Consider the following 27,549-nt stretch of genomic DNA (forward strand, 5'->3'; position numbering starts at 1 on the left):
AGACTCCTCCTTACTGAGGCTCCTGCAGCAAGCGGAGCGATCTCCTGACCCAACAGGTCAAACCCTTTAACTCATTTTGTAGTGGTCTGATTGCTAAAGCAGAATTACTTTATAGACTTTATGCCTAAAACAGAGAACAGTGGTGTTTTTACTCCACTATTACAATCTTTTCATGAAATGAAGCCTCTTAGAGGCGTAAGCCCAAAGATAACTCATTTATAAAAAAAAAAAAAACTGATATTTATTTCACTTAGAATCATATGGTTTATCAAAAAGATCATAAAATTTGGAGTCGGGGCACTTTGCCTTGAGTCCAGCCCTGTACCTGACTGACTAGCTGCCCAACAAGTTACTTTACCTTGCTGAGCCTCAAGTGTCCTCATCTGTATAGTGGGTGTTACAGCAGAGGCTTAATGTATTAAAAAGGGCAGCATATGTATGAAATGCATACAGTGCTCATTTACTGTATGCTATTACTCTATGAAAATGTATATGATATGTAAAAATGACTACAATAGGAGTGTATTGTAATTGCTGAATGCCGGTCCACTTCCATAAATGTGATGTGAGCACCTAACGTGCAGGAGCGGGGCTGGGTTGGGCTGCGTGGAATTCATAGAAAAGAGACTCCAAAAAATACAGTACAGGGCATTCTGGGCATTAAGCCTTGAGGGCATTTGTCAGCCTCCTCAGAAAGGGGACAGGTTTAGGTGGGGCTGTATGGAGATTAAGAGCGTGGGCACTAAAACCAAGTCAGCTTGGGTTTGAATCCCCACCCTCTTAGAGCACTTGTGACACCACATGTGTGAGTTTTCCCCCACACTGATGAATTCTCCACAACCAGCTGAGTGTTCTCCAATTCAATTTGATTCTGATACTACCAGAGTTAGTGCACACCCCACAGGTTAAGGGCTCAGTCCCACAGAAGTTCTCACTTCAGATGCCAGTTTCAAGTAGTGGGTACCCAGGTTACCCACAACTTCTGCTTAGCTTGGCTACAAATCGGGGGTTCCCACAAGTCCCTCCTTGAGTCCGATCATTTGCTAGGAAAACTGACAGAACTCAGGTACACACTGAGGTTTACCAGTTCATTGTATAATAAAGAATATAAAGAATGATACAGCCTGTGCGGCTGTCTGAGTTCTCGAGGGCTGTCAGCACTGGAGGCCTATTTGCCCCCCACCGAGTTTAGGTTGGGGAGATGTTTTCTGAAGTCTTCCAATGAAGTTTAAATGACTCCTAGGGTTTGAGGGCTGGTCAGGACCTCGCAGCCATTCGTAGACTCGTTTCCTTTTGTACGTGTAGAAGCTGAGGCCAAGTGCAGGCACATGGAGGCCCCAAGTCTGCCGGTGAGAGCTGGCCCCAGGCCGCCTGACTTCAAACCACCGCTCTCTGGCTTCGAGCAGATTCAGATTCAAGAAAAAGGAAACGAACCTCTGTGCGCCGGAAATGGCTTATTTCAGGAGAGAGGAAAACCATAAAGCAGAAACACATGGGTATCAACTCAGGTGACCTCCATTGACCTTTCCGGCCTCCGACCAAGAGTAGCGAGGACTTACATACAGCAGGTGAAGAATTGTGTGGGTGGCAAAGCAGATGATCATCCTGCCCCTTTCCTTTTGATTTATTCTCCTTCCAGTAGCAAAATGCATGTTGACAGCGGTATATCTCCTACACCTAAGGCCCAATTATGCTGCTTGTGAATGCTGCTTTCTAGTTGTCAATTGTTACTATCACCTTATAGACAAAACATTCAAAATTAATTGCAATTACAGAACAAAAGTGAAAATAATACCCCGTTGGAGCAGAGGTTTGGAGGGAGCAAGGAGATGCGAGGGAAGAGGTCGTGGTGTTGCTTTCTTCGTCCACCCTTGAGGGAGTTAAGAGAAAGCAGATGAACATTTGAAGGCTTTAGTTAATGTGGCTTAATTACAGCAGTGCTAGGCTGAGGCGGTGTAGTAGACCCTCTGGGTATAAGTACTTGCTCTGAAACCTTGAACTTGGCCAGATTACTTAACTGTGCCTTGGTTTTCTCATCAAAAAATGGGGCCAATAATAATTTTTATCTCACAAGGTTGTTCTGAGAATGAAATGAGTTAGTATATACAAGGTTCTTAGAAGAGTGCCTGCCACCGAAACATTATTTCATGAGCTTTTTTAAAAATGATGCAGCTGCTGCAGAAGGACAATGATAAAAAAATAAAAATTACAATTTCAATCAGCAGAGATTGGGAAGAGGGAGGGAGTAGTTTGAGAAAGCATGTTTTCTCATGTAGCTAGGTCACTAGGTACTGTTTAAAGCTGACAAATCAAGAAGTAGTGGTGTGGGCATACTCCTGGTTACGGAGGCACAACCCTCGGAACTAAACAAAGTCTCGCTAAACGTGGTTAGCACTGACAGATGAAGCTTGGCAGGGGAGACTATTTTGACTTTATTACCACGTATGTCCCATTTTGAGTTTTGTATTAACATAAGCATGCACTTTATTTATTTTGTACTATCCTGTTGTAATTAACAAATGATAAACTTCACATATTTAAAGTGTACAGATTGATAAGTTCTGATCGGTGCCCACGTGTGAAACAAGCACCACAATTAAGATGATAAACATATGCATCACCACCACCCCCTCAAAAAAAAAGAGCTAGGTTTAAGCTTCTTAGTCTAAGTACTCTATATTAGGAACTTCTGGGCTTTAATTCCCTTTGAGCTACAGCATCCTTTAATTCAGATACCTTTTTTACTTCAAAGAGTATTTTTTTTTTCTTTTTGTGGTACGCGGGCCTCTCACTGCTGTGGCCTCTCCCGTTGCGGAGCACAGGCTCCGGACGCGCAAGCTCAGCGGCCATGGCACACGGGCCCAGCCGCTCCGCGGCATGTGGGATCTTCCCGGACCGGGACACGAGCCCGTGTCCCCTGCATCGGCAGGCGGACTCTCAACCACTGCGCCACCAGGGAAGCCCGAGTATTTTCTTTTAATGGTAACAATGATGAACTCTATATTCTCATATTCATGTGGTCTTCTTTTATGAGTAAAACCTATAAAGCTAATAAGAACCTACAGTGATTTTTTTTAAGTGATCTGTTTTCCATAGAAACTACAGTGTTTATCGTATGTAACAGTGATCAGATTTCAGACTCGAGAGTGGGGAACAGATGATTCATATCTTCCTCAGACTTTTAGCACTATTCGCTTTTCAAAAGTTCCATCCGTTCTCTGGGCTGTTTCCCCGAACGCTCAAGCTGCACGTTCAAGTAGGAGTCACAGGAATGACCTCTCTAAAATCAGTGTCCCGATTTAGTAAAGCTTGGCTTTCCTTGCACAGAGGCTGGCCTCCCCTCCCCTCCCCTCCCCTCCCCTCCCCTCCCCTCCCCTCCCCTCCCCTCCTCACCAGCTACCCTTTCCCAGCTGAGGCCACCCCTTCCCCATGCAGTGGGGCTGGGCTGGTGTAAGGGACGGGCACCTTCTCCCTGTGGGGCGGCCGCATCGGGGAGTTTAATTCTGGAGTCCCAAGTGCGAATTGGAAATAGAATTCCTATAGAAACCAGATTAAGATTTGTGCTTAACTAGGCTTTATGGTCCCATTAACGCTGTGGCTGAGCTGTGCTCTGCGCCAGCTGTGGGCGCTTTTGTGGTTTCTTGGTTCGGTTTTGTTTTGTTTCTGTGGGCTGGTTTGGGAGCAGAACCACCTTTTTATATCATTGTTTCTATGCGGAAAATGCGTTCAGTATTCCAAACAGACACACAAATGAATTTTTCACACACGGCCTGTTCACACTGTCTTGTAATAGCCCTTGACAGAAGGGGTTTGTGTTTAAAATAATGTCGTTTGTTGTAGCCTAAGGGCTATAAGTTTCTCCAAGTCATAGACTTGCCTGCAAATTATAGGACAAACGTGTTAGGATTGATTGGATATCGAATGGAACTTAGAGGGCAAATGTGTTAGGATCGATCTGCTCGGTTTTATTTGGAGTATTATGATGTTTCTTAGGGCATGGGCTGGCGAACTTAATGGCATCTTTCACAGGTCAATAGTGACGTGTCCTTGATGATGATGTTCTGTGTTTTAACTGACAGGTTTTCAGGAGGCCTGATATAAGGGTAAGGATATTTGGCTTTCGGCACATGGGCCTCCTCCTTGTGTGTTTCTGTGCTTTATCGAACACTTAGTCTATTTAGCGTTCTTTGCCTTCTCACTGATTTTATGAGTCACTCAGATCAGTTTGCTCTGCTGTGTCATAGCTTTCAGTGTTCACTAGAAATGCTTTATTTGTTACAATGTTTCTATGTGCAGAAAAAGCCAATGTGTGTGAGGGCAGGATGCTAAAATTGTTACCACTGTGCAATACTGACTTCTGTTGCGTTACATGAATTCTGACCAAATGGGTATTCATGGCACCGGGTTTATAAGGCTAGGCCTACAGAGTCTTCTTAATTTAACCTCGTTTGTCATGAAGTATTTAATAACAACAACAAGAACAACAACAAAGTGGTCAGTTGTCCTCCTTCATGAGTAGGAGATCTAAGTAAGATTTCAAGTCTTGATTACAAGATCAAGTAAGATTTCCTGTTTGCATGCTGAATCCCAAAAGCAGAAGTGCTAATCTTGAAGATAAATTTAGCAAAATCAGCCCCATTTAGTATTTCTTAAAATATAGAGGTAGCTGTTACAGCTAGTAGATTATAGTTTATAGTTTCCTCATGATTTTCCTTCCCTTTATTTCAGAATATTCATAAAGCAAGACAAAGATTGGTAATGTGCATGCATTTAAACCTGAGTATCAGATGTTGAAAATTAACCTATTTCCATTAAATGAAAACAATGTGGATTTTGACAGAATCATTTCATGACTTCAGTTTTAAAGTTTTAATCTTATTGAAGCCAATGAAGTAGTACAAAAATAAGCAGGTTAAATCAAATTCTTGTTATTCTAGTTGGTTTTTCTTTGTTTAATTTTGTTTTTATCATGTTTTCTTTTGCTCATGGGAATCATTTTTTTTCACTGATTCACATTGTTAAATATTAGTGTTTGGCTTTACACTTGCATGGACTTTGAAATGCTGTGGGGTTTTTGTTGTTGTGGTTGTTTAGTCATTCATTCTTCTGTTTTTAAAATTTTTATCAAAGAATGATTCCGTTTTCTTTGTATTTAAAAAAAGAATGTAAAATTTTAAAAACCTGGCTGCATTTAAAAATTGTCCTGCTCTGAAGGGTAGCAGTACCAACTGTGTACTAAATTCAATCTGATGATAAGGTATAAAAATATTTTAAGTAGCTATTTTATTGTATTGACAAAAATGAAAGGTGGGAAAGAGTAAATTCTTTTAAAGCTTTGCTACTTCTTCACTGATTGCCTCTTAAAGAAATGTAGTCATTAGAACCAAAGTTTCTTGAAGGAAAAATATATTGATGCTAAATTTTAATATTTTCAGCCTCAGAGACTTGATACAACTTTTAAAAGGTGTTATAATCTTGTCATCTTCAATATTCATGCTCATTATACCACCTGCTAAACTAAAAGTCCAAGTTTTTAGAGTTTCAAAAACTGATTCCATAAAGAAATTAAATTAAGAAGAGTATACATGTAAAGGGATTGGAAAAAATTTAGATAAAGATATGTGATCCTTTTCTTTGAAGCACGTTGATACTGTAATTAGAAAGATTTAATATGGTTTTGAGTCATAAATCACAATATTTAATTAGCAATAAGTAACAGAATATATGTATGTATCTGCATATGTATGACCCCAGCATGTGATATGCGCATGCACATGTGTGTGGAAATGTTGTTAATTCCAGTGGTGTTGACCCCTGGACAGCATAATAGTTCCTTTTTAAAACACATGTCTATGAACTGCCTTTGTATTTTGGCTTGATTTTGTTCTTTGCCCTCTGTGGTATGTTTTATTTTCTATGAGCATGTTACTTATGTGTCTGTTATTTTGTTTCTTGGCTGTATGCTGCAGTATTGCTTGATTTTAAAAAGACAGTACATTCTTTGAAACCCATGATGTTTGTTTGCTTTTCATTTTTCTACCCCAACACAAACACAGAATAGATACTCCATTTTAGGCTGAGGATGCTATAGATGGCCTACACATTCTTTCTTTAACTCCAAGGGGGAAAATGTTGGGATATGCAAAGCCGTGAAAGGTGTGTCGACTTTACATGCTTACTGTCTCTTTAAAAAAGAACTTGCGTCCTTTCACCTGTCTGTTTGCACGTGTTTCTCTTTCCCCTCTTTGCCTTTTCTTGTCCATGCACCTGGTGCTGTGCAGGAGATTCAGGAAGAACACAAGGGCTACCCTTCTGAAGCTGAAGCTGATCAGGTGGCAAGTTCTACGTGTTCATCTGTTTGTAGTTACAGATCGTGTATTTAGAAGCCATTTCATACTAGATCTCTAGACAATCAGCAAATGCTTTTTCCACTATAGTAGTACTCTCCTGTCCAAGTTTGGTAGATTCCATTATGACATTATTTGCAAAAATTGGTTTATCCAACATTTTGTCAACCAGAAATTTGTTCATCTCTGCTTCTTGGTTTTCCCAGGTAGATTTACTGATGAGGTTAATGAGCCTCAGTCATGACAGGATTCTGAAGTGCCTCCACAAAGACTTAGAGGGGACAGATGCATACGCCAAGGGTGCTCCTCGAGGGTGCAAACTTTGCTTTATTCAAATTTGCAAGGTCTGTACCCAGCACAGTGCCTGGCACACTGTAGGTGTTTGTGGAATGAGTCCATGTATTTTATAGAAGAAAAAAAATCATTCATCTAGGTTTCTTGAGTGCTTACTCTTTGCTCAGTACCTCTGGACTCTCAGGAGTTTTTTAAAGCAGCAGGATTTTCCCCAAAGCTTATGTATGAAACCTCTAGAAGAGCTGCTCTAGGGAAGCATGGCAAATTCCCTGTGCTCAGTTGTGCCTTTGCCCAGCCCACCCTCCTTTGGTGACCCTGGGAGCACCCTGAAGAGCCAGTTTGAAAAGCACTGCTTTCGGCAGGCGGCTGTTACAGAAACTATCCACCCAGCAGCCTTAGGTTCAGGAGGAGGAGAGAGTAGTGGAGAGGCCAGGAAGTTGATGGGCCTTCAGCTGGACCTTCCTTCCGGGTTGCCGGCACAGGGTTGGGATGAGATCATCAGAGAGAATTCCTCAACTGGGCAACACCTTGAGCAAAAGCACCAAGAGGGCTGGGTGTGTTCACGAGACACATTTTATCCATAAGGACATTCCTTCTTTGATTTGCTGTACATGGGTTGGATAAATCAAGGGTCAAATCATGTCCTGTGCAACTTGGAAGTTGCAGTTAAAGCTTAATATAGCACAAGTGTGAGTGCTATCTCCTAACACCAGCTTTATAGAGGGAATCTACTGTACTCGCAAAACAGTGAGCCTTTAATAGCCATTCTCCTCTCAAATTCCTATGCTAAAGCTGAATGTCTTTCCTGAACACAGCGAACCTTTTATGGGGATATCTGAAGCAGTAGGATCAATTGATTTGTTTTATTCTGATAGTTGCTTTTTCATCACTTAAAAAAGCATGTCCCAGATTTAATTATTAGTGAGAGGTTTGTCTCACTCTGTCTCACCAACACGTTCATGCTTCATATAATTGCACAAGTATTTCAAGCCAGATTTAACATGATTATCAGAAGAGAAGAGAAACCTTTGATCTCCAGCCTCTATCTTGAGAGCCTTGTACCTTCTCAAAATGGTCCCAATCACTGCGCCTCCTCCCATCAACGACATTTTATTAGTTAGTCCCAGGTTGAGGACTTTAAAGTGTTTGACATGACTTGCTATAAAGCTTAAAGTGAATCAGACTTCCCCTCACCTCTTCCAGATTCAGTTGATTAGAACAGCTTGCTTTAGTAAATATATTTCAAAATAACCTATTCCCATTTATTTTTAAATATCAGCTAAGGAATTTAAGTCTACATGATAATATTTACCCATTAAAATAAGCTTTAACAGTGTAACATTTGAAGTTATTTAAAACTTGAATATTGATTAAAATAGCTTTCTGACTTTGTAACTATATTATAAAAATAGTCACTAGTTTAGGCAATAAATTAAAGAAAGCAGACTTTCAAAAAAAGGCTTCTATTAAGATTGGTGATTTTTTTAGTGTTTCTAAAACTGGACATTTAAAAGTATAAATATTGGTTTATGCTTTATTGTGTCAAAGATGTATTTCCAAATCAGGTGTGAGTATGAATGCATCCACAAACACTTCTCCGTGTCCCCTTTAACAGTTCTCTGTGTCCCTAAAAATGTTGATTGAGAAGTGTCTTAAAAACCAATCTGAACACTAACACACCATTGTAAAGCAACTATACTCTAATAAAGATGTTAAAAAAAATTGAAAAATAAAAACCAATCTGGGCTAAAAATTTAAAATGAATAAAATTGCTTAGGGGAACCATGAACACTAATCTGTATGATTTTAACCATGTATCTTGAGGAGGAGGGTGGACTGTGTCATTTTGTGCCCTCCCCGAATGGACATACCTTGACCAACATTTAGCATTGAGTTTGCTCTTTATATTTTGACATTTTCCCTTCTTTATTTTATAAAATTGGATGAGCCTACTATATATAGTGTTTTTAAATGGACCTTTAAGTCCCTTTATAAAATATATTGAAATATGCTTATAACTGAAAAATAATTATTTTGAATTTTCAATAATTTTGATTAGAATTATAAAAGATATCAATTTTTAATATTTTGCTTCACAAAATTATGCTGAAAACTTAGTATTGTCTAATCTGTTTTCCGCTGAACACTAGAGACCTCCTGATGTTAACAGGTATTTTTTGGAGAAAGCCCCTGATGGACTAGGTAGGGGAAATGCAGCATACTCCAGCGCCCTCTGGCCAATTTGGCATGCATTAACATGCTAAAGCCTTGCCTCACCAAAAAAAAAGCAAAAAAAACCTAGCTAAACTTGTTTCCTTTAACCCAGCATTTCCCAAACTTTTCCCCAAAAGTCCTGTTCACATCTCTTGGGAATTTAATGCTCTATGAAACACAGCTTGGGAATTGCTGGGGTTTTGAACATCTTATTCTTATTCGTGACACGTTATGTCAGAGATGCCCAGGAGAAAGTGACCAGTTTCCTTGGCAGCATCTCACAGGGTGGCAGTACCTTGGAATAGGCACCGAGTTCAGGCTCTGGTCCCCAGCATTGTAGTTCAAGAACACCATTTTCTCAGCTCCCCTGAGTTATCTGGTACTATCCAACCAAGCTTGCAAGAGACTAGCTACTGGGCCGCAGTGCAGATCTGGACATTTAGAAATGTGGGCATGTATCTTTCCAGCCATCCAAGACATCCTTCTCCTAGTGGCATTGTAGCAGGAACGCTGATACCTCATTAGCAATTTGCTTGGTGAGCGTGGAATCAGCACAGAGTGAACTGACTTCGGAGAAGCCTGATGAACACACCCTGCTCCACAGGAGTGGGTGAAATACTCTTGTCTGCCAGATGAGGGCGCATTCTTTTGGCCTGAATGGGATACACACTGACAGGCCCACTCGCCCGTCCCACCTGTACGCTTTGTGCAGAAGCAGGTAGCTGGGCTGCAGTGCAGAAGCCTAGGGCTTTCCTTAGTAAGAGACCCCTCCCTGGTTTCTTGTTAATTAGACGCAGTCTCATAGCTGGGCCATTTCTACAGCTAACTAAGCATCTGCATCTAATGTTGATTTTATTGTATTAGTTTCACGCTCAGAAGGTAACCTTTTTTGACCTTATTTCCAAATTCTGGAGGCACCTTGTAATAGCTGTCTGTGTCATGATCACAGTATCTATCTGTCACGTCAAGCCATTTCTGTATTAATGCTTTCTAACTGTGAACTTTAAATATGTGTAACAATTTGCTAGACTATGCAGCATGGTGTCCTGTGATGCTGAGCTTTGAAACTGTCTTGTACGGGGAGGGGGGCATACATCTTGCACGCTTCTATAGCCTCGTAGCAAGAGCGCAGAACAGTACCATTCTTCCCAGGTCTACAGTTGGAAAGTGAGATTTACTCCTGTTTGGTTTCTTGCCAGGCTCTAAGGGATGGAAATAAGCTGGCACAGATGGAAGAGGCGCCCCTTTTCCCAGGAGAATCAATCAAGGCCATTGGTAAGTTTCACAAGTACACTTTGCTTATAGAGATCCATAAAATGAAATGGCACTTTACTCGCAAGCACAGATGATATATGTGCTGGAGATCAGCCAGACCAATTTAATTAGGGGACAGATGGACTAGACCTAGTCATTCTTATTAATGTCATCATGGCCTTAAGAGATAAGGGACTGTAGAGGATCCGTTTAAGCTCCGAGCAAGTCTTAGGTGGCAGTACCAACAGAAGAGGGGTCCAGCTTTTCCCCATGAACTGAAGGCTGATGAGACTCTCACAGTAATGTCAGTTTGCTGCTTTGTTGGAAGGCTTCACTATAAGGAAAACGTATTGACAGGCGATCCATATCATACTTTTAATGACAGTTTTGAGAACTTGGCAAAGACATTTTGGTGGCTTATAAGAGTCCAGAAAGTACAATTTTAGTGCAGGAAAAGGGCATGTGTCACCACCCTGGATTGTAAGGGCAACGGCCTGAGGCGGACTGCCGGGGCTGGAGGGGTGGGCAGCCGGCTATGGCCTCTTCACCTCACGATCACCAGGGTTAGGTTGGACGGCCTGGTTTGTGAGGCCGAGTGTCGCCTTCTTCCCTCATGGCTCTCTCCCAAAGGCACGTGCCAGGTCTCAGAACATGGTCATCTTGTGTTGGAGAAGCTGGGCTCTCCTATCAGGACCTCCAAACAACTACTCCTGCTGGACTCTGTTCAGCCCGACCTGAATTTTGAAACTGTTTTTCTCTTTGGCTTCTGGAACTTCATTCTGGTGCTCCTCTGGCCTCTCTGGGCTTTCCTCCTCTGCGAGCATTTCTAGCCCTGCCTCCGTGCTGCTCTGGGAACAATGTGACTACAATGCAGAGCTAATTATGTCATGCCTCTTCTTCTCCAGACAACAGACTGCACAGATTTAAAGTGAACGTGAATAGTTTTGACACATTTATACACCTGGGAAATGATCATCACAGTCAAGATAATGAACATACCCATCAGCCCCCAGAAGTTTCCTTAGGCCCCTTTATATCCCTCTCTCCCGTGCCTTCTCCCCCTTCCCCAGGCACTGTAGGCTAGTTGATATTTTCTAGAGTTTTATAGAAATGGAATCATTGAGTATGTTCTTCTGTCTACTTATCCCATTCTGCATAATTATTGTGATAGTCTTCCATATTGTCAGTGCCATGGGTCAGCAGTCATGCCTTTTCATCGCTGCGTAGTACTCCACTGTGTGGATACACCACAGTGTGCTTATCCATTCATCTATTGATGGACTCTTACGTTGTTTCTGCTGTTTGGCTATTACAAATAAAACTGCTATGAACACTCATGAACAAGTCTTCTCTGGCTTCGTGTTCCATCATCCTCGTGCACCCTTTGACCCAGCCACACTAACCTCTGGCAACTCACTGATCTCTCCTCCCTTCCCCTCCCCCGCTTCCCTGCTGAGTTAAGTCATTCCTTTTCTGAGCTCTTATCACATTGAGTCCACATGGTTCTGATAGCATTTATTAGGCTATATGGTAATTTTCTGTGTAGTGTCTCTCACAGGTCACCTGGTGGGCAGGAACCTTGTCCAGTTATACCCAGAACCCCAACAATAGGAGCTGCTCGGTATATAATGAGTTACAGAAAAGTTTATGCAAGCATTTTGAGAATTTGGCTGAATGACATCTTTAGTACCATTATTCATCCCATCGGACTCATCTGTAGCTGTGTCCATTCCTGCCATTTCAATGGAACAGCACTTTGGGAAGATTGGGAAGATGTGGTATCTTTGTGATAGGCGTGAGCTTCTTAACATTCATAGGAGTCATATATGTTGTTGATTTTGATGTGAAAGATATTGCTATTAACATTAAGAAAATAAAATTGATATGGAAGCTGATGAAGAATTTGAAGCAGTCTTTTCCCACTTCATTGATGTGGTTTTGTTTCTTGTCATCTGTAAAGCAGTTTCTTTGGAGGTGCATCAGGGAACAGTGTTTAGCTTTAGTTAGTTTTCATTAGCAGTGATTTATGAAATGGTAGCCCAGGTTCTTCAGAGTTTAATTAATGTGTTTTTGAATGTGATTAATTTATCACTCACGGAAAATGTGAACCACTTGGAAAAAAATTACAAAATGTAACTTATTATGAGGCCTTTTACTTAAAACCTCAAGTAGCAAATCAAAATTTTGTTTTAAAAAATGGAATTTTATTAAAAGACTATCCATCTATGCCTTTATTTAAAGTAATGAAAGAATTTAAATTCCTAGAAAACTGGAATCAAAAATTTATATATTTGGAAACTCATGTTAAGATTTATTGACACAAGTCAACGGCAGTAGATGATATTTTGGGGTTTTTCTTTCAGTGAAAGATGTCATGTATATCTGCCCATTTGTGGGAGCAGTGAGTGGCACCCTGACAGTGACAGACTTTAAGATGTACTTCAAGAATGTAGAGAGAGTGAGTATTTAAAAGTGTGTTTTATTTTTTTAAAAAAACTGCAGAAGAAAGTAAACAATAAAGAAGACAGTAAATAGTATCCTGAAATCCCATCACCCTGAGAGAAACAGAGGGTCAGTTTTAAGATGTGCGCATTTGCAAGCAGATTTTGTATCTTAAAAAAAAAAAGGCTGTTAAAGTAGCACTTTCACCTGCACTGGGGGTGAGGGGGTTGTTTAACTGTAGTCTCAACGTCTACTTCACAAAGCAGGTTATAAATCAGACTTCGGTGTCTTAGCCAGGACCAAGAGGAAATGTGAAGTAAGCAAAGGTGTTTTAAGCCAGCGAAGACTTAAAATGGGAAAGCTGTGTTAGCCGACACTGATTGGCATTCATGTTCATTTGTGAACCCAGGACCCGCATTTCGTCCTCGATGTCCCCCTGGGAGTGATCAGCAGAGTTGAGAAGATTGGAGCGCAGAGCCATGGAGACAACTCTTGTGGCATAGAGATCATGTGCAAGGTACGGTCCAGACACGAGGGAAACAGAGGGGGCGGCTAGCTTGGAACTTCTTCACAGCCTTTGAGTAAGAGTAAGAGTAATTCGGACATTAGTGACTCAGATGTTTTCAGGACCCAGACCTCTTCAACCTTTCATCAGCCAATTCAGACCATTATATAAGCCGTTGAAGTAAACCGCTTCTTTTCCATTGAAGTGTTCTAATTAACATGGACCTGTAACCTAGGCGGTGATGATATTTGTTACATTTCAGAGAAGTCAAGTGGAAAGCAGAGATCAATATTTTTTCCAGTTTGTAGTGATAAGACTAGTCTTCAGTCAGAGACTTCCTAAAGGGACAACAATATTCATAAATTCTGTGATTAAAAACACAGTTAAGTTTCTTGGCTATGTTGGAATTTGCACCTGAGCCATGCTTATTTTTGGTTTTTGCCCCTTCCTCCAAGGGGTTAAGTAAAATTTGTGTGACAGCTTTGATGAGGACTAGTAGTTTAAGAAACACCTTAACTGATGTTTTATTCCCAATGACTTTGCCTCATGGAATACAGTGTATTAACAAACCCACCTGAAATACCAGGCAAGAGATCCTGCCTACAGCATCATCAAGGTCCCTTCCCAACTTGGGGTTTGGATTAGATTCCTGCCAGTCTGTTTGCTTTGATCAAATCTCTGAGGAGACCTTCCTCTGGTTGGCCCTAGACTGCAGTTGAATCCACTTTTTCAAATAACCCTTTACTGTGCCAGGTCGGGAATCTGCTGGCTGACTAGGCTCACCTTGGTCACCACACGGCAGTCCTCCCCTAGGACCAATCACTGCTGTCCTGATTCTTAGTCCAGGGTGCCGCACGCAGAGCAGTGCGAAGCTGTTGCAGAACTGAAGCCAGAGGGGGGGTTTGATCAATTCTGCAATTCTGGAACAGGTCATTTCCCTACCTAGCTGCCCATTACCCTCGTGCTGGAGGAAAAACTTACGGAGACCCCGCAGCGTGAGCCGGACTTCCTTCCCTCGGCAGCTCCCTCCCCTTGTTCTTGCAATCCACGTTCCTAGAGTTGTGCACACTTGCCTTGTACCCCCCAATCTCCACCCCACACAAACTTCTGGGGTTTCACACATGCTGTTTCCTTTGCTTGTAATGCCTTTCCCTCTGAGCAATCCTAAATAGCAAGTCAGCTCAGTCAGTGAGCTGGCACGTGTGTAGCCACAGTAGCTTGGAGGGAGGGCACAGCAGGAACTTAATGTTACTTAGGCAGATGTCCTGTGGCTGTTTCCCTATGGTATTTCTTGTGGCTGGGGTGAGTTTTTGCTAATAGCTGCTTTAAAATGTTTTCCGGCCTAGAATTACCAGGGCCATGCTTAAACAGGTGATACGCAATTCAAAAAGTACAAAAACTGTGTGTAGTAAAAAGTAAGTTTCCCTCCACCCAACACCCAGCCACCCTGATCTGCTTCTTGCAGGCACCCACCGTTACAAGTTTCCACAGATGGTCTATGCACACAAGTATGTATTTGAAAATGTGAATGGTTGTATATTATATACACTGTCCTGCCCCCTTTTTCCCCCACTTAACCATGTATCTTGTGTCCCCTTAAGAGCAGTATATAACGAGCTGCTTCTTGTTTTTAACAGCTCTGTAGTATTCCATTAGTGGTACTACATAGTACATTTAGTCAGACCCTGTTTATTTATTTATTTATTTGTTTATTTATTTTAACATCTTTACTGGAGTATAATTGCTTTACAATGGTGGGTTAGTTTCCGCTTTATAACAAAATGAATCAGTTATACATATACATATATCCCTATATCTCTTCCCTCTTGCGTCTCCCTCCCTCCAACCCTCCCTATCCCACCCCTCTAGGTGGTCACAAAGCACCGAGCTGATCTCCCTGTGCTATGCGGCTGCTTCCCACTAGCTATCTATTTTACGTGTGGTAGTGTATATATATCCATACCACTCTCTCACTTTGTCCCAGCCTACCCTTCCCCCTCCCCGTATCCTCAAGTCCATTCTCTATTAGGTCTGTGTCTTTATTTCCATCTTGCCCCTAGGTTCTTCATGACCATTTTTTTTTTCAGATTCTATATATATGTGTTAGCATACGGTATTTGTTTTTCTCTTTCTGACTTACTTCACTCTGTATGACAGACTCTAGGTCCATCCACCTCACTACAAATAACTCAGTTTCGTTTCTCTTTATGGCTGAGTAATATTCCATTGTATATACGTGCCACACCTTCTTTATCCATTCATCTGTTGACGGACACTTCGGTTGCTTCCATGTCCTGGCTGTTGTAAATAGAGCTGCAGTGAACATTGTGGTACATGACTCTTTTTGAATTCTGGTTTTCTCAGGGTATATACCCAGTAGTGGGATTGCTGGGTCATATGGTAGTTCTATTTTTAGTTTTTTAAGGAACCTCCATACTGTTCTACATAGTGGCTGTATCAATTTACATTCCCAACAACAGTGCAAGAGGGTCCCCTTTTCTCCACACCCTCTCCAGCATTTATTGTTTGTAGATTTTTTGATGATGGCCATTCTGACTGGTGTGAGATGATATCTCATTGTAGTTTTGATTTGCATTTCTCTAATGATTAATGATATTGAGCATTCTTTCATGTGTTTGTTGGCAATCTGTGTATCTTCTTTGGAGAAATGTCTGTTTACGTCGTCTGCCCATTTTTGGATTGGGTTGTTTGTTTTTTTGATATTGAGCTGCATGAGCTGCTTGTAAAGTTTGGAGATTAATCCTTTGTCAGTTGCTTCATTTGCAAATATATTCTCCCATTCTGAGGGTTGTCTTTTGGTCTTGTTTATGGTTTCCTTTGCTGTGCAAAAGCTTTGAAGTTTCATTAGGTCCCATTTGTTTATTTTTGTTTTTATTTCCATTTCTCTAGGAGGTGGGTCAAAAAGGATCTTGCTGTGATTTATGTCATAGAGTGTTCTGCCTGTGTTTTCCCCTAAGAGTTTGATGGTGTCTGGCCTTACATTTAGGTCTTTAATCCATCTTGAGTTTATTTTTGTGTATGGGGTTAGGGAGTGTTCTAATTTCATTCTTTTACATGTAACTGTCCAGTTTTCCCAGCACCACTTATGGAAGAGGCTGTCTTTTCTCCACTGTATATTCTTGCCTCCTTTATCAAAGATAAGGTGACCATATGTGTGTGGGTTTATCTCTGGGCTGTCTATCGTGTTCCATTGATCTATATTTCTGTTTTTGTGCCAGTACCATACTGTCTTGATTACTGTAGCTTTGTAGTATAGTCTGAAGTCAGGGAGCCTCATTCCTCCAGCTACGTTTTTCGTTCTCAAGATTGCTTTGGCTATTCGGGGTCTTTTGTGTTTCCATACAAATTGTGAAATTTTTCGTTCTAGTTCTGTGAAAAATGCCAGTGGTAGTTTGATAGGGATTGCATTGAATCTGTAGATTGCTTTGGGTAGTATAGTCATTTTCACAATGTTGATTCTTCCGATCCAAGAACATGGTATATCTCTCCATCTATTTGTATCATCTTTAATTTCTTTCATCAGTGTCTTATAATTTTCTGCATACAGGTCTTTTGTCTCCTTAGGTAGGTTTATTGCTAGATACTTTATTCTTTTTGTTGCAGTGGGAAATGGGAGTGTTTTCTTAATTTCTCTTTCAGATTTTTCATCATTAGTGTATAGGAATGCCAGAGATTTCTGTGCATTAATTTTGTATCCTGCTACTTTACCAAATTCATTGATGAGCTCTAGTAGTTTTCTGGTAGCATCTTTAGGATTCTCTGTGTATAGTATCATGTCATCTGCAAACAGTGACAGCTTTACTTCTTCTTTTCTGATTTTGATTCCATTTATTTCTTTTTCTTCTCTGATTGCTGTGGCTAAAACTTCCAAAACTATGTTGAATAATAGTGGTGAGAGAGGGCAACCTTGTCTTGTTCCTGATCTTAGTGGAAATGGTTTCAGTTTTTCACCACTGAGGATGATGTTGGATGTGGGTTTGTCATATATGGCCTTTATTATGTTGAGGTAAGTTTCTTCTGTGTCTACTTTCTGGAGAATTTTTATCATACATGGGTGTTGAATTTTGTTGAAAGCTTTCTCTGCACCTATTGAGATGATCATATGGTTTTTCTCCTTCAATTTGTTAATATGGTGTATCACATTGATTGATTTGTGTATATTGAAGAATCCTTGCATTCCTGGAATAAACCCCACTTGATCATGGCATATGATCCTTTTAATGTGCTGTTGGATTCTGTTTGCTGGTATTTTGTTGAGGATTTTTGCATCTATGTTTATCAGTGATATTGGCCTGTAGTTTTCTTTCTTTATGACGTCTTTGTCTGGTTTTGGTATCAGGGTGATGGTGGCCTCATAGAATGAGTTTGGGAGCGTTCCTCCCTCTGCTATATTTGGAAGAGCTTGAGAAGGATAGGTGTTAGCTCTTCTCTAAATGTTTGATAGAATTCGCCTGGGAAGCCCCCTGGTCCTGGGCTTCTGTTTGTTGGAAGAGTTTTAATCACGGTTTCAATTTCAGTGCTTCTGATTGGTCTGTTAATATTTTCTATTTCTTCCTGGTTCAGTCTCAGAAGGTTGTACATTTCTAAGAATTTGTCCATTTCTTCCAGGTTGTCCATTTTATTGGCATAGAGTTGCTTGTAGTAATCTCTAGCCAGATCCTGTTTATTGATTGGACATTTAGGTTAGTATTTCCATTCTTTCACTGTTAGAAATAATATCACAACAATAACTTCCTCACTTCCCCAGTTGCTCTTGGTTTAATTTGTTTGTGGTCATATTTATTTTCAAATTTGATGTAAGGTTAAATAAGAATGAGATTTTTGTGTTTAGCTAACAACGTAGGTTTAGAAAGGTCAGGGGGTAGTGCTCAGATCAGTCCCAGGAAGAAACTGCACTGTCAGAGCCACCTTGTTGGCATTGCTCCTGACAACTTCCACTTGAGCTTTGGGCTGGCAGCTCGCATGGCAGGGTGCTTTCAGAAACTGATCTTGAGAAACAGCATTATACTTTCTGTAAGGAAGTCACTGAGGGTCATACATGACACACAGTCCTTGCTTTGAGTTCAGAGGAGAAACCTCTGTCGCATTTCTATTTGATGGATGGTGTGAATTCCGTAATTGACTCTTTTAGCAGCTTAAAGCCCACAACTGATTGATTTTATGGCACGCCTTTAGCAAGTAAGTGCACAGGACTTGATGGCATGTCTTTTATGTACTAACCTTATTCTTGGTTCCATCTGATGAGGTTTTTCCCCCAACACATCCCCTTTGTTCCAATTTCCTCACTTAATCTTTTATTATCTTGTTGGAGGTGCTTTGCGAATTGCCTCGGTATCCACTGGTGATTGGTTACAGGACACCCCCCTCCCCCCAGCAAATACCAAAATCTTGGGCGCTTAAGTCCCCTTATATAAAATGGCGTTAGTATTTGTATAGAGCCTACGCACATCCTCCTGTGTACTTTAAATTATCTCTAGATTATTTATAATACCTAATACAATGTCAGTGCTGTGTAGGTAGTTGTTGGCAGTCTGCTAATTCATGTTTTGTGTTTTGGAACTTTCTGGAACATTTTCCCCCTGTGTTTTCGATCTGTGCTTGGTTGAATCTGTGGATGTGGAGCCTGCAGATAAGGAGGGCCGACTATATTTCATGAGAAATGAATAAAAATATTTTATTTATCTCTTCATAGCATGGTGTCTACTTCATAGGTACTCAATACATGTTGAATAAACGAGTTTTTCAATTAAACTAATTGTTTAACAGGATATGAGGAACTTGCGACTTGCTTATAAACAAGAAGAACAGAGTAAACTAGGGATATTTGAAAACCTCAACAAACATGCATTTCCTCTTTCCAATGGGCAGGTAAGTACACCAAAATAAATCATTTTATGTGTGGGTCTGAATGCCTTTGTGGAGGTCTAAAAATTTCATGTTTAGCTATTCTTTCTTCCAGAGGTTTCCTTTATCTCTTTTCTCTCTTTGGTAACTAATATTAGAATATTTAAAATATGTAAGTTCTGTGTAGGATGAAGAAAACTGCCAATTTGTTGCTTCAAAATTTACAGATTAAAGTAGGAATCTTAATACATTCATCTCATAACTGAATGAAAAGCTTTAATAGTGGGCATATGACATAGCAAAGAAATGCTGACATATATATTTTGTGGTTTTGTATCCAGACACTCTTTGCATTCAACTATAAAGAAAAATTTCCAGTGAATGGATGGAAAGTTTATGATCCAGTATCTGAATATAAAAGACAGGTAAAGTGTGTTGCTTATCAATCGGAAAATAACAGGTTGAGCATCTTTTTCCTAAAAGGGTAGAAATGTAGTGGAGAAAAAAACCTTTTGAAACAAGTTGTCCATGGGTGTAACTCACCTAGCTTGTGGGTTCTTCAGCTCTGGATGTCCGTTCTCCCCATACCAAACCTTTGGTTATGGCACTGTTTGTTCTTCCTTTTTCCAGAGTACAAGTGGAGTACAGGGACGGGGGTTGACAAACCAAACCAGCCAGATGGTTTTTATTAGATATTCTGGTAGCAAATTGATGAGTAAGGATCAAAACCAATGGTTTAAGTTAGATTTTAAGTATATGGCATGGCTACATCAGTCTGATGAGGTATTCCTATACCTAGAAGCTCTTTAGTGCATTGTTAGTTTGAAGATATTCCAATAAGACATTATTTTCGTGACATTTACTCTTTGCCTGCACCTTATATTTGGTATGGTTATTTTATATTCCTTATTTTAGACATTTTTAAGAACTTTCTGCTTCTCTAAATGACTTCCATGGGTATTTTTAAGAACAGCACTATGCTCATTTGTTATAGAAAACGTGACAAGAATTGCATACAACTGGGATTCAAGTATACAATTTTCATGTTTTAGTATGTTTGGAAATTATGCTTCATTAGGTTTTTTTTTAATGAGTTAGGTAGGAAATGGGTTATATTAAATAAATGTATATTTAAACTTTTAAGTAGCAATGAACAATGAATTACAAATGGATTTTAGTAGAAAATAAGAAATGGGGACTTCCCTAGCGGTCAAGTGGTTAAGACTCCGCGCTTCCACTGCAGGGGGCTCGGGTTTGATCCCTGGTCGGGGAACTAAGATCCCACATGCCATGGCCAAAAAAATTAATAAATAAGTAAATTTTTGAAAAAAAAAAGAAAAGAAAAGAAGAAATGGATGTGGTTCATGCTTAGTACTTTTTGAAAGTGTAAAAGTGTGCTCCTCTCCACCCCCTGACTTTCCTCTGACACCCTGCAGGGCTTGCCAAATGAGAGTTGGAAAATATCCAAAGTAAACAGTAATTATGAGCTCTGTGACACCTACCCCACCATCATTGTCGTGCCAACTAGTGTAAAAGATGACGACCTTTCAAAAGTGGCAGCGTTTCGAGCAAAAGGCAGAATCCCGGTAAGTAATAAACATTGTCATTTAGATATAAATGTATACTGTATTCGATCTAATATGGAAAAAAGCAAGACAGAAAAAAATTAGTGAATCATCCTCGAGAAAATGCATTCTTTCTTAGATACTGAGTGCAAGGCTCTACCTATACTGGAAGGGGCACCATTGCAAAAGTAGACAGCAGCCAGCAGGGGGTGAAGTTTTTTAAACAGCTTTGTTGATATATAAAAAAAACTCTATGTGTTTAATGGATACAATCTGATGAGTTTGGATATATGTGTACACCCAGGATTCTATCACCACAGTGAAGCAGGGAGCGAACGTTTTTGAGACCCGAGTTTGTGTTCTGGTATAACCCTGAGTCACTTGGCTGCTGGAGGAAAATGGGAGGTTTGGGGGCTTAGCTTTAGATTTCATTAAGAGACTGTATATTTACTTTGTACTCATATGGCCACGTATGCCACTGTTGAGATCCAAAGGTGTTTTTAAATTAGGAAACAAAACTAGTCAATCAAATAGAAATGGGGCTTGATGTCAGTCATAGTTTGACTTAGTCTCTGGTTTTCTTAGAATCATAGAATTTTAAAGGTAGACAGGGATTCTTAGAGCTCATTTAGTCAGACTTCTTTCAGCCTGACCCAAACATTGAGTCCCAGGGCCACTATCACGCTGTCCTCAGGCTGACTCCTCCCCTTTGAGGAAAATATGCAGCAGCAGCTGTGCTTGAGAAGAGAACTTGTTTTCACTACCTGGTTATTAGAGCATGTATTATTTTAGGACCATACTAATATTTATGGCTTTCGAACACTAGGTGTTGTCTTGGATTCATCCAGAAAGTCAGGCAACAATTACCCGTTGCAGCCAGCCACTTGTGGGTCCCAATGATAAACGCTGCAAGGAAGATGAGAAGTACTTGCAAACGATAATGGATGCTAATGCGCAGGCTCACAAACTCATCATCTTTGATGCCCGGCAAAACAAGGTCGCCAGCACCAACAAGGTACATTATCGATACTGCTGCAGAAGTTTTTCTTCTGTACTGTTTGTAAATCATCATGCCATTCAAATAGCCCAGTGAAGGCGAACTCTTGCGGTGTAGCCCACAGCTGGGCCTCCTGGGTCCCTAGCCCTCGGGAATCCTGTCGTCTCATTGCCCCTCCACAATCCTGTCTGCTGAACTAATTAAGTAAAGACCCAGAAAGAGAATGATCGCCTAGAGAATCTAGTAAGTATTTTAATGAAAGGATCATGAGGCCCTTGGAAGTCCCTTTAACCTGTGAACTATGGTGATTACTTGATTAATTCATACCTGCCTGAAGTTCTGTTAGATTGGAGTCAGCTATGTGAAACAAGGCAGATACACAAAGTTGCCATCTGCACCCAGCTCCCATCTGATCCCCACCAGCTGAAGAGGCCCAGACTGTGTGGTCAAGCCTCCAGTACCCTCTTTCCAATGGGAAGGGCTCTGAACGGTGTCATTTCTGTTTCCCACAAATGACTTGCTGAGAGTGTGGTCCTGCAGGCAGGCCTCTGGCAGTCAGAGTCCTGACCCCTCCACAAGGAATTTCAGGTATGAGGATGGTGGGGACAGCCCTTACCATCTCATGCCTACCTGACGCTCAGGTAATAAACATGCAGTGAGCATGTACTAGGGACAAGGTGCTGGGGGAAACACCAGGACAGACAAGGCTACACGTAGGAGGTGTCAGCTCAGTGTTCCAGGGGAGCTCGTGCCGCTGGGCGAGGCTTCACAGAAGAGGTGACATTTGAGCTGGCCCTGGATGATCAGCGGGAAGAGACGGGCACGTCATTCTAGACAGCACGGGACCCCTTCAGCGGTGTGCCAGAGCATGTCATGCACGAGAATGGCAAGAGGGGGGGTGTCTGAGGGTTCCCCCGCAGTGTCCCCCTAAGCAGTGCTTGGGGGTCTTTGTTTCTCTTGGCTGCTTGTGCCCCTTCTTTGCTCACTGATGATTCCATCGTTGACCACAACCTCCAGAGAGCCAACGTCTTGCGTCCCCCGTTCCACTCTCGGGAGGATCCCTTCCCTCCTACTTCAAAGAGCAAACAAGCCGTCAGTTGCGCCCATGGCCCTTGAGGCACGTGCCTGCCATGGGCCAGGTGCACAAACTGCCAAGCAGCCCCCACCGTGAGGCGGAGGGGCGGGGGGCGTCCAGCGTGCTCTGCAGGAGCGTAGGGGCAGCGTGGTTGTTTGTACCTGACCGTGGGCAGTTACTGTATCTCTCTAGACCACGATCGCCTCATCTGAACTGGGAGTGGCAGCACACCTCCTTCCTGGTGTGGATGTGAAGGTTGCGTGGGTGCCTGTCCCAGAGAAAGCTTTCGGGTCAAGTTTGCCATCTCTGCTACTGACCCAGAGTGGACGGCCCCATTCTCTTGACTCTCATGACATCTCTGCCCTGGACCACTCCCTCTCTGCACCCTGGCTGGCTCAGCCTCCTTCACTGCTTCCTCTCCCTCTTCCCAACTGGCAGATGGCAGCACGCCTGGAACCCAGTCTGGGGTCCTCTTTTCTCCTTTGCCCAATCTCGCTGGGCTATCTCCTCCAGTGCCCTGATTCTCAACACTCCATATGTGTTCAGTTTGCCACCCAAGTTTCTATCCCGCTCTGATCCCTCCTGAGATCTAGATGGGATTTCCATCCCGTCGCCTGGTTGGCATCCCCTCTTGGCTGTCTCCCAGGTAACAAAACCTCAGTGTATCCAGACCAGCCTAAGAGACAGGGTAGTGAGAACCCTCAGCTTTGTGTTCAGTTACATGTGGGGTTTCTTCCCTGCTCTGCCACTTAGTGCTCGATAGAACTCTGAGCAAGTTACTTAACCTCTCCAGAAGCCTCTTCTGTAACGGGAGGTGACAGTCTCTCATGTAGAGGGCTGCGTAAGGATTGAAATTGGGTGAGGAGAATGCACAGTGCCGGGTGTATCACTATAGGATGCTGAGAGGCTAGCCCCACCCTGCTCCGGGGTCTGGCCTGGCAGTGAGTGGTGGTGTCAGCTACTGGGTCGGGGAAGCTGGGAGAGGACCAGGGTGGGGAGAAAGATGGGCAGCGCGTGAGCTTCCTGAGTTGCTGAACCAATGACCACAAACTTGGCGGCTTAAAACAGCACACATTTATTCTCGCACAGTTCGGGGATCTGGCAGCACTGTGCTCCTTCTCAAGGCTTCCGGGGAGATCCATTCCCTGTGTTTTGGGGCTTCTGGTGGCTCCTCTGTGCACATGGCAACCGCCCTCCAGTCCCTGCCCCTGTCTTCCCACGGCCGCCCCCTCATTGTATCTCTGGCTCTTCTCCTCCTCTCTCTTCCAGAGGCAATTGGGATGGCATTTAGGGCCACCCAAGGTAACCGCGTATTCTCACTTCATCTCAAGAACCTTCATCACATCTGCAAAGTCCTATTTTTTTTCCAAAAAAAGTCACATTCACAGTTGCCGGGGATTTGGTGTGGATATCTTTGTGGGGAGGGGGGAAGGCGGCATTTGTCAGCCTACCATGGGGAGTCACCCTTAATTAGCTCCCCTTGCTCCCCATGCCTGGCGGATCAGTGACCCCTGTCAGTCTTTCTCCATCTCTGCGTACTTCCTGTCACCACTGTAGTACTGTCCCCAGGAAATAAAAAAAGAAAAAAAATGAGAAAAGCTACATTCACAGAGGCAATCTCTAAACATCCAATAGAGCAAGGGCAGTGCATTATATTTTATCCCATGCAGAGGAGACAGGAGCAGGACACCAAACTGCACGTCTAGAATGATGTTAACTATAGTGGTGTATGTGTCTAGGAACCAGACAAGGATAGTTATCTGTCCAAGTTCCCATTAGCTCTTCTATATGTATCATGTCATCTGCAAGTAGAGAGAGTTTTGCTTCTTACTTTCCAGTCTGCATGTGTTTTATTTCTTCTTCTTGCCTAATGCCCTGGCAAGAACCTCAAGTACCATGTTTTGCTTTTTTTTTTTTTGAAGATCTAATTGGCTTTATTAGGCAATTCATGAATCTGGAAGAATCCCATCTAGCACCCAGCAGGGTACTTACTCTCTAGGACCATGTTGAATAGAAGTGGTGAAAGCAGGAATCCTTGTTTTGTTCCTAATCTTAAGGGGAAAGCTTTCAGTCTTTCACCACTGGGTATATTAGCTGAGGGTTTTTCATACATGCTCTTATCAGGTTAAGAAAATTCCCCTCCATTAGTTTGTTGAATGGTTTTATCATGAAAGTGTATTGGATTTTCAGAGGCCTTTTCTGTATCAATTGAGATGATCATGTGTTTTTTCCCCCCTTCATTCTGGTAATGTGGTGTATTACATTGGCTGATTTTTGTATGTAGACTACTGTAATGGAATGAATAGCATCTCCCCCAAATTCATGAACATCTGGGACCTCAGAATGTGACCTTATTTGCAAATTGGTTCTTTGCAGATGTAATTAGTTAAGATGAGGTCAGACTGGATTAGGGTAGACCCTAAATCCAATGATTCGTGTCCTAATAAGAAGGTGATGTAGAGACAGAGACAGAGGGAAAGTGGCCATGTGATGATGAAGGCCAAGATTGGAGTGATGCAGCTACATGCTAAGCAGCCCCCAGGATTGCCAGCAGCCACCAGAAACCAGAGCCTCTGGAAGGAACTAACCCTGCCAATAACTTGATCTTGGACTTCCAGCCTCCAGAGCTGTGAGGGAATCAATCTCTGTCGTTTTAAGTCACCTGCTTTGTGGTACTTTGTTACTGCAGGCCTCGGAAACTCATATAACCGCCTTACGTTTCTGGGATAAATCCCACTTGGTCATGATGTATAATTTCCTTAATATGCTGCTGGATTCAGTTTGCTGGTACTTTGTAGAGGTTCCCTTCAATCCTGTCTCCACATCATGGCCAGAGTGATTTTCTGAAGGTCCAGCTCTGTGTGCACCCTTAGTGCTTTGAGGCAGTGACATCCCATTCCTGAACAGGGCCTCTGAAGCCCTCCAAGCAGCGGGCTCTTTCCTTTTGGCCTCGCCACACCTCCCAGGCCCACCTCCCAGCTATGATAGGTGTCTTTCAGCTCCTTAAGCATATCCCAGTCCACGTAGCTAACCACTACCCCGTCCTTCGGATGGCACTTCGAATGGCACTTCCCCAGGGCGGTCTCTCCAGATGAGAGGAAGTCTCCCGTGCCGTGGCACTCTGCTCTTTCCTTTCCGTGGCCCTCAGCACATGGCGGATTCCTCATTCAGTGTGCGTCTTGCCCCTCGACCATAGGCCACATGATAGCAGGGACTGGAGGATCTTGAGCACAGCTGGATCCCCAGAACTGGGCCCTCACACAGTAGCTGCTCCCCGACTGGAACAAAGAGCTGCTGGCTGGTGGGCGGGGTCATCTCTCAATGGAGGACCTGAGGGTGAGTGGCATTGTATGTTAATTCAAAAGTCCAGACTCCATTATGGAGGGTTTCAAGTCAGCTTTCTTCTTGAGAAAGTGAACATGCAGGCAAGGAATTTCATTTTAACCTGTTGTAGTTGAGGAGCCTGTGTGGGGACGATAAAGCTCTGGAGCTCAGAAAAAGGTCAGTTGGAGGTCGAGTGGAGGTTGCAGCCTTGGAGGGGAGGGGATGAAGTTACCTAAGGAGCCTAGGTCATGTGAGCAGGGCCAGGCACCAGACCGCCGGAAATGCTGTCTGTGGAGGGTGAGAGAGGAACTCAGTGAAGGAAAGGGTGCTCCAGGTGGTCGGGAGGAGACCGCAGAGAGGAAGGGAGAGGTCCCAGATGCCAGGAGAGGAGGAATGTCCAGGAGAGAACTAGGGGGAGGGGTGTCTTAGCTTGGACAGCTGTAACTAAGTATCATAGGCTGGGTTGCTTATAAACAGCAATATTTATTTCTCAAAGCTCTGGAAGCTGGAAGTCTAAGATCAAGGCACCAGCAGATTCAGTGCATGGTGAGAGCCCACTTCCTGGCTGTAGTTCTTGCTGTGTCCTCACACTGCCAGAGCAGAAAAGGGCAAGCTCTGTGCCGTCTCTTCCAAGAAGGGCACTAATCCCATCGTGAGGCCTCCTCCTTCATCACCTAATCTTTCCCAGAGGCCACACATTCTAACACCATCCCATCAGGAATTCAGGATTCAACATGGGAATTTCTGGGGATTCAAACGCTCAGTCTGCAACGGGGGGAGGTGTGTGGACTTCCGAGTCTGAGGGCATGGGAAACCTGTCCTGACACTTGCTGCCTTTGGCCTTTGAGAGTTGCCAGCCCTCTCTGAGGCTTTGCTTTTCTCACCTGGGAATCCTCCCTGCTGCGTAGGATCAGCATCCCGGTGGGCCTTCACCAGGCGCTGAGCAGCTGGCTTGAAATCACAACCCCTGAGTCCATCCTTCAGCTGCCTCCATCCCAAGGGGTGTTAGGCTTTCTTCTCCCTGAGGGTCGAGGATGGCCCTGCCGCCACTGCTGCTATGAGCTGATCCTTGGGGACTTGGGGGCCAGTGGGGAACAGTGTCCAAACATCGCTGGCTTCCCTCTGGAACCCTGCTTTGCCCCCATAGAGAGAGGTGTGGCCAGAAGGTTCGAGTCTTTCAGAACTTTCTGAGCCCCCTCCCCCTGTTCCTGCTGGGGTATAGGTGGGGCCCCTTCTCACTGTCCTTCCCCCTCTTCTGTGTCCAGACCTCCGGGTGCCTGCTCTCTGTCCTAGCATGGAGTAGGCACTCATGCTCTTTTTCTCCCATGACCCCATTTTATGATTGTCATTTGTCTTGTTTGGAGCTTTAGTAATCAGTTTCCAGGCAACAAAGTGGCTTTAACTACATTCTCCTGGTTAACACCAGCCCTGAGCACGCCCGCCCTCCATGCTGCCCCAGCCTCAGGTCTCCCTCAGGGGTCCCTGCCCAGCTCGGGGCTTTTCGAGGTAGGTGCTGGGGGAGGTCATAATACATCAGTGCCCGAGTATGGGAGGCGCGCACCGAGCCTTGCACGGATTAGCGTTCATTAGGATCGTTTATTTAGTTAGTATTTAATCCCCACGGTGAGCCCCTGGAGGCTTTCCGGTGAGAAAGCTGGGCGCAGAGA

At 42.9% G+C, this 27,549-nt stretch overlaps 1 protein-coding gene across 7 annotated transcripts in view; it reads left to right on the forward strand.

The window, feature by feature from the left end:
- MTMR1 (myotubularin related protein 1) overlaps nt 1-27,549 on the forward strand; it is a gene marked incomplete at its 5' end in the record, with an annotated part of 71,091 nt that overhangs the window by 14,547 nt on the left and 28,995 nt on the right. The window contains 10 exons of one of the 7 annotated variants that reach the window (XM_079728172.1): nt 4,080-4,103; nt 4,729-4,755; nt 6,282-6,335; nt 10,055-10,130; nt 12,473-12,567; nt 12,961-13,068; nt 18,844-18,945; nt 19,263-19,346; nt 20,358-20,507; nt 21,313-21,501. In XM_079728172.1, coding sequence (XP_079584298.1) covers nt 4,080-4,103; nt 4,729-4,755; nt 6,282-6,335; nt 10,055-10,130; nt 12,473-12,567; nt 12,961-13,068; nt 18,844-18,945; nt 19,263-19,346; nt 20,358-20,507; nt 21,313-21,501 — 909 coding nt within the window. The remainder of the gene's footprint in view (nt 1-4,079; nt 4,104-4,728; nt 4,756-6,281; nt 6,336-10,054; nt 10,131-12,472; nt 12,568-12,960; nt 13,069-18,843; nt 18,946-19,262; nt 19,347-20,357; nt 20,508-21,312; nt 21,502-27,549) is intronic. The other 6 variants (XM_079728173.1, XM_079728176.1, XM_079728174.1 and 3 more) reach the window with 6 other exon arrangements.

The sequence above is a fragment of the Hyperoodon ampullatus genome, assembly GCF_949752795.1.
Source record: "Hyperoodon ampullatus genome assembly, chromosome: X".
Taxonomy (NCBI): domain Eukaryota; kingdom Metazoa; phylum Chordata; class Mammalia; order Artiodactyla; family Ziphiidae; genus Hyperoodon; species Hyperoodon ampullatus.